This window comes from Rhinolophus sinicus, linkage group LG16 (assembly GCF_036562045.2).
Source record: "Rhinolophus sinicus isolate RSC01 linkage group LG16, ASM3656204v1, whole genome shotgun sequence".
Lineage (NCBI taxonomy): Eukaryota > Metazoa > Chordata > Mammalia > Chiroptera > Rhinolophidae > Rhinolophus > Rhinolophus sinicus.
Window position 1 is genome coordinate 25,023,151 of NC_133765.1, and position 7,326 is coordinate 25,030,476.

Genomic DNA, 7,326 nt, shown 5'->3' on the forward strand with positions numbered 1-7,326 from the left:
CCCCCAGGGCCTAGCTGATATGTCTCCCCCAGGAAGTTGCCTCACCCCCACAGAACAGTCCAGGGGAAATGCACCCCCCATCTCCCATCAGACTCATTCCCACCCTCAGAAAAACAGCAAGACTCAGGCCAGAATAAAGGTTTATTGTGCTGGTTTGTTATGTCTCAGCACCTGGAGAGTTGTGCAGAGGTGGAGGGGCCCAGACGGAAGCATGGGAAAGAGGATCCCCCACAACCTCCCCAGATTAAGACGGAGCTCAGGCTCCCTGGTCAAGGACTAAAGAATGCTATGGACACAGGCTGCCAGACAACGTGCATCATCTAAGGGCTGGGGGCCAGGGCCCCCCTGCCCAGGCCGGGCGTCAGAAACCATCCCCCCCCACCCCAAGCTTCAAAAAAGGTTCAATTCATTTGCTCCATCCCCACACACGTAGCGGGATGAGAGACAGCACTTGAGAGGGTCCAAACCCCCACACCTACACCCCACACCCCACAACACCCATAGACTGCGTGTATTGGGGGGGAGGGGCGTGCCTTACAGAACATTTAGAGCAGTAATTTCCAAAATGTGCTCTGCAACATTTTCCTCTGTAGCTGCAAAACAAAAAGGCACTTCACGGTCAAAAGCAGTTTGGGAAAGGCTAAGTGAAGCAGGGGCCTTTAACTGCGGGCCTGGTCTGAGCCCTGGGGTGCTCTAAGGGGAGTAGGGGGAATAGAGACGCAGTGTTTCTGCAACTCATTGGACTCTCAAATCTTTTTTTCCACAGGGTACCTCAGGGAACCCAGTTTGGGAAATGGTCATTTAAGGCCCTGCCAGAACCCTGAGCAAGGGCCCCTCCGGGAAGCTTCCTCATTAATCAAGCCCCTTTCAGCGGTAGCTCTAACCGCACCAACCCCAGGCACTTCTGCACCTCCCTTTCAACCTCTTCCAAAACTCCCAGTTGTTTTGTTTTTCTTTTCTACCTCAATGGAAAAGCAGCAACGTTGGCACTGTCACAAGAGACCTGCAAAGTATGTTTCCCAACTGACGTGGCGGTAAAGAGGACACAGCCCCAGCCCCGCCCTCCCAGGGAAGCTGCGCTTTGGAATGTAGCCCTTTGGGACGGCAGCAGCGGCCAATGTTCTAGAACTTGGTGAGATTCCTGGGGTCGACTGGAGACCAGTATCTCTGCCCACTGTAGGATCAGGACACGCTGGGATTTGCAGCTGGGAGTGGTCGAAGAGGCGACCTTGGGGCGCATTAAGGACCAAGAGCCTTTCTACACCCGAGGAAGGGACCACTAGGGTTCCGACAGTCAGGGCCACAGCCCTGGAAGCTTGTTAGACGCTGGGGGCGATACTGCCGCAAGCACAGGGGCTTTCGGGGGGACCAGCTGGACCCTCAGCTTCCTGGGCTAATGAGGGAGCCGCTTCTGGCTCCCCTGGGCCTTCGCCGGCCACCACAGGCCCCTCTGCCACTGCTGAGCAGGGCTCCTTCGGCACTTCTGGTTTCTCCACTGGGTCGCCACACCCCTGGGCTTCCTGGTCCACCTCCTGGCTGCCCTTCTCTTCTTCCTCTGACTTGCCCTCCATCATCCTGGCTCCATTTCCACTGGCCGGGGCCACTCTGGCGGGAGACTTGAGGTTCTGGGTGGCGGCAAGGATGTCAGCCTGCAGCTGCTGAGAGGAATCCAGGGCGTCCTCCGGCCGGCCATCGGAAGCCCTGTCTGGGACCTCGCTGAAGGCCTGGGGACCCCCGGCCTGGTCACTCTGGTCCACGTACTTCTTCTTGGGGAAAGACGATGGGTAGTAGGCCGAGGCCTTATGCTTCTGGCGGGTGATGACAGCGGCACATATGATGAACATGAGCAGGAAGGTCAGGGAGCCCACCACGGAGATGAGCAGCACATACTGGCGGAAAAAGTCCACGATGCCGTCCAGGAAGTTGGTGGGGGGCTTGGGGCCCGCCAGGAGCGTGGGCTGGGGCCCCACCGACGTGGGGCTGAGGGCTGGGGTCTGGGGTGGTGGGAGGCTCGGGGAAGAGGCCGATGAGCCCTCAGCCTCCCCGCTGCCCCCCATGTCCTCCAGGAAGGCGACCTTCAGGGGCACGGAGTGGGCGGCCATGGGCAGCGCCCTCAGGAGCAGTAGCAGAGACACAATGAGGCTGGGGGCCACCGCAGAAACCATGTTGTCCAGGACCTGTGGGGAAGCAAGGCAGGAGAGAGCTCAGGGTGGGCTCCAGGGTCTCAGGGGACCCTGAGGTGGTCCAGGAAACAGGGCTGATAGTCTAGCAAGTTGCTTCCGTTCCCCAGGTCCCCAGGAATGGAGCCTCATTCCTTTAAATGCAGAGTTCACACCTGCCCCCCACTTCACTCTGAAGTCCTAGAGGGACCCACAGAAAGTCACCGCATGTCACCCTGAGGTCCTGGGAGGCAGGGGCTGAATCTTACTTATCTTGGCATCCTCAGGGTTTCGCACCATATCTGATATACAGTAAGTACTTCATAAATGTATCCCGACTGACTTGACTGAATTCATAATAACTTACCCTTTTACTGCTTGCCATGTGCCAGGTACTATTTTAAGTTGCTTACATGGAATTTCTCATTGAAGCTTGGGACCCACCTGATGAAGGAGGCACTATTATTGGCCCCATTTTCCAGATGTGGAAACTGAGACTTAGAGGATTCAGTGACTTGCCAAGGGCTGGGGTTTGGATCCAGGCACCAAGGGAGAGACGATGGTAGGGCTGAGTATGTGAGAAAGTGGGTAACTATAAGCTGACATCCCCCCTCCTGTAGGGAGCCCTCCCCAGCAGCCCCCAGCCCCTCTAATGGTCCCATTCCCTTCTCCAAAAGATTCATAGGTTTTGAAACCTGCAGACTGAGCTCCACAGAGGCCTGCATGCCAAGAGCATGCTGGGAGCATCTGCCTCATGGCTAACCTTCACCTACAGGCTCAAAGAAGGATGTGGAGGCCGCAGGGGGAAACCCCTTCTGTCTGAGGCAAAGCTGGAGCCTGCTGGAGCATGAGTCCTATGGCCACCCCTAAATGGGAACCAGATGAACCCTGCATCTCCCTCCCCCATTGGAAGGCCGCTCCCCACATGAATCCCCAGGCCCTATCTGGCTCAGACAGCCCAGGTAACTAATACATTCCTCATGGCCCAGGTTTACAGAGGAGCCCAGCTTCTAAAACACTAACTCTTCCAGCCAGCCTGAGTAGGGCTGGGTGCTCAGATAAACCCAGGGACCCTTTTCTGTGACCCCCCGATCACCCGCTGAGAATCCCACCCTGACCCGGTGGAGGGCCCAGGATGCTTACACTGGGTGGGGTTAGATGTTCCAAGATGGAAAAGCCTTAGGATCACCTGTCTGAGGCCCTGTCTCAAGGGACTGAGATGGGGAGACAGAGGCCCAGAGAAGGCAATGGGAAGGCAAAGCCACACGGTAAGTTCCTGGGCTGAAGGGGGAAGTCAGGTTCCCAACACCTTGACTGCAGGTCCCCTTGAGTGCCCAGACCTCAAGCTCTGCTCCATAAAACAAATGACCATACCTACCTCACAGTAACTTGGGGATTCAGGAGATGAGGTAAGAATGTTGCTGAGCCGTTGAGTGGCTTGTTCTAAGTGAGCTAGGGCTTCCCAACTGTCATTAACTGAAATTAATTGCACTCATGTGAATTTGGACAAACTGGCTCAGATGGCAAAATAATAATAATAATAATAATAATAATAATTCCAGGACATAAAAAGAGGCAACACTACTCAGGGGTTCATTTTAAATCAGCTGCTCATTCTTACTTTCATCATGGGTCACTCATCTGAGCCCTTCTGTGGGTAGAATCCTGCAGAAGCCCTGCGGGCTGGCACTGTCATTGTCTCCGTATTTCAGATAAGGAAACTAAGGTTCAGAGATGGACAATGACTTGCTCAAGGACACACAGGCGGTACGTGTCAGAGCTGGGATTTGAACCTTGTTCTGTGTGACTCTAAGAATAGTGTTCTCTCTCTCTCTCTCTCTCTCTCTCTCTCTCTCTCTCTCCCTCTCTCTCACCCAGTGATGGCCTAACACCCCCTGGGTGACATCACTTGTCAGGTGGAACAAGGCTTGGAGATGCTACATGAAATTTGGGAGCCTTCCTGGGCCCTTGCCTCTCTGACACTAGTTGGCAAAGATTCCTACAGACAGCTGTGACCTTGGGGTCTTTGTCTCACCAATCCCCACCCTTTCTGCCTTCAGTCAAGTTCCAGGAGGGACTTCTCATGGTGGCAGCTGAAGCTTCTCACCACAGACCGTAACTAGGACCAGCGGTGGCTGAAGACCAGGAGGCCTTTCCCAGGGGCTGACTGTGGGGTCCCCTCACTGAAGTTCTGAAGGCGGCAGAGTGGTGTCAGGCCAGTTAGGCGGGGATTTGAATCCTGGCTCCATCTCCATCTAGCTCTGTTGTGTGGACCTTCTGGGCCTCATCTGTAAACTAGGGGCGTGCAGGGTGGGGAGATGACCACAGGTCCTGCCTGGCACAGAGTCGCTGCTTACTGAGGAAAGGGGGCATTCAGGAGGGGCTGGATTTCTACCCCAGCAGAGCTCCAGCAACAGCGGACATTTCACACCCAAAATCAACAAATGATTATCCTCACCTGACGTGTACCTTTGCTCATTGTCTCCCCCAACCTCCAGAAGAAGACCCACTTTTTCACCTTGTTGGGGGAAGTCTCCTCAGCTCTGGCCAGTGAGGAATCCAGGACCAGACACACACATGCACGTATGCACGCACACATGCAAACATACACACACTCACAGCAGGGAGCTGGACAGAGGAAAAGGCTTCCTCCTCCTGAAGCCTTAGGGTCAGGGGACAGAGGATAAAGAAAGAGGCCAAACAAACTATCTCTGGCTCTTAATGGCCAATATCCCAACTCTCAGAGTCCCCCGTATCCTCAAAACCTTTCCTGGCTCCCCAAGAAAGGTACAGGCAAAATGTGGGGAGCCAGCCAGGCCTCAAAGGGGATGGCTGTGTGACCCGGCATGACGAGAACCCTGCCTTCTCTGGGCCTCAGGTTTCCCATCTGTAGAATGGGCACACTGGACAGCTCTGAAATGGTCGTTCTGCCCATCAGCTGCCCCATCTCCTTCCTGGGTCCTAATTTTTTCCAGGACACAGGAACTCACAGGCCTTTAGGAGCTTTAGAGGGGTCAGTCAGCCTCTCTCATTTTACTCAGCCGAGACTGGCAATAGCCTGCCTAAGGTTGCATGGCCTGTTAGCATGGAGCCCTGAATGGAACCCGGAAGGGAGAGGCCATTCAGAATACCCTGTACATGTGTGTCCCAGCTGTGTGTCCTGAAGCTGGACATGTCACCTCTCTGGGCCTCAGTTTCCATATCTGTACAATGGGGATAAGGGCCACCTCCCAGAACTATTGTCAGGACAAGAAATAGCAGTGCTTAGTGCATAGTAGGTGTCAATTAGAGGGTGCCCCGTGATTGGCCAGGACTCCCGGCTTGGAGCAGGGCCTCTCTTTAGAGCTCATCACACCCAGGTTTTATTGTTTTAAATGTGATGGCCCCAATTGAGGTTAGGAACATGCAGGTGATGCAAATCCACCCCTAAGGTCTAGGTACCCCAAGATCCAAGGCTGAGGGGCCAGAGCAGCCACTGCACCCCCACCCAGAGACTGGCAGACAGAGATGGAAGGGCGGCCCACAAAAAACCTGGCTTCAATTAATGGCTTTTGGGGGAGGGGGATCTGGCTGCAGTACTGTACCCCCTGCTCTGGGGCAGCCAAGGACAGGGGCCTGGGCCCCTTGGAGGGGAGGCCTGGGGAGGGACAGGGGACTGGAGGGGTCAAAATCCATACACACAACATGCAGAAAGCAGCAGCAGCAGCGTGGATCCACACAAAAACATCTAAGGACACACAACACTCGGGCCCCCCAGATGGCTCACGCGGCCCACCAGTACAGATCCGCAGAGAACACACACAGACACAAAATGGGCTCACTCTCTGACAACATGTGCACATACACGACCCCCTGTAACACCGTGGATCCCCCCAGACGGGACAGCCTTAGTCCACACCACCCTGCTGCTGACCCTGGGGGCAACCATCCCGGCGTTCTCTTTGAAGAACAGCACAACCCCCTATAGCCAGGCCACAACTGCACACACACACACACACACACACACACACACACACACACACACTCTGGCCGAGCCAGCAGGCACACAGGGCGCAGAGAAGGAGCACACACATTCCAACCCCTTCACCCTTAGCACAGATCACCCACGTACCCAGCATCCAGCACACCCTCAAAATTCACACACACCACACACTCGGAGACGCCTCCAAAGTCTCTAAACTCCAAGACACCCCAGGCTCCACAGACAGAGGAGGGGACCCCAGGACTCACCAATCCCTCCGCACACGGGCCTGGTGCTCCCGCCAGGTGGAGCGAGAGAGAGTCGGTGCCGGTGCCCGGGCGCTGCTCAGGGCTGGCCGCCCCGCCCTCCTCCCGCCCCCTCCCTCCCTCCCTGGCTGCGGGGCCAGCTTGATTTCATTAAGGGGTTTGGGATGGGGGTAGGGGAGGGGCGGGGCTGCACTGGGCCACACACATCCCCCCTCGCTCATACTCCCGCAGGCGCCCCCTCCACGCTCCGGAGAAGCCCAGATGGGGCATTTCCTCCCTGACCGCGAGTCCCCAGGGCAGGCTGGGGCAGACAGACAGACAGACAAGGCTATCCTGCATTGCGTCCCCCAGAACAGCGAGCTGGGGTCCTTCTCTCCTTCCAAAGAAGTCAGGTCAGGGAGGTTCACAGGCCCCTGGAAGAGACGAGGAAAATCCCCATCCTTGGTTCCAGCTGTGACTCAGGTTTTCCGAGGCTCAGGGTGCAGAGTGGGAGCCAGGGTGTGTGTAAGGGAGAGCATGGGCGAAGGCCTGATGGAAGGTCCAGGGATGGTGCAGGGAGTGAGTTCTGGCACCCAGTTGGGCCCTTCCCTCCTCCAGGCCTCAGTTTCTTCATTTGCAGAGGTGGAGGGAAAGCTTTCTGTGCTCCCTCTGGCTTTGACATTCTAAGATCGGTGGCTTCACAACACTCCAAATAGAGTGACTAGAGCAGGAGTCGTGGCCCCATTTCACAGATGGGGAAAGTGAGGCAGGGTGAGTTTAAGTGGCTCAACCAGGGAACTGAAGTAAGTCAGTAGTAGCCCTGGAACCAGCACCTCTGGCTCACCTGAGGAATGCAACGGGTCAGTGGACCTGCATTCATTCATTCATGCTCTCATTCATTCATTCATCAAATGAATGTTATAGATGTTATTAATGAACTCCCGTCGTGCACCGGGCGCTG

At 55.8% G+C, this 7,326-nt stretch overlaps 1 protein-coding gene across 1 annotated transcript; it reads right to left on the bottom strand.

Moving 5' to 3' along the window:
* Positions 1 to 123: 123 nt before the first annotated feature.
* TMEM119 (transmembrane protein 119) lies at positions 124 to 6,509 on the bottom strand. The gene is made up of 2 exons (XM_019757435.2): positions 6,390 to 6,509; positions 124 to 2,177 (listed from the first exon to the last, which is right to left on the bottom strand). Exon 2 carries the CDS (start codon positions 2,163 to 2,165, stop codon positions 1,320 to 1,322), a length of 846 nt encoding a protein of 281 aa, XP_019612994.1. The 5' UTR covers positions 2,166 to 2,177; positions 6,390 to 6,509; the 3' UTR covers positions 124 to 1,319.
* Positions 6,510 to 7,326: the final 817 nt, after the last annotated feature.

Coding starts and splice junctions, on each gene's coding strand:
- TMEM119 (XM_019757435.2), bottom strand. CDS start 2,165: ATGGTTTCTGCGGTGGCCCCCAGCCTCATTGTGTCTCTGCTACTGCTC.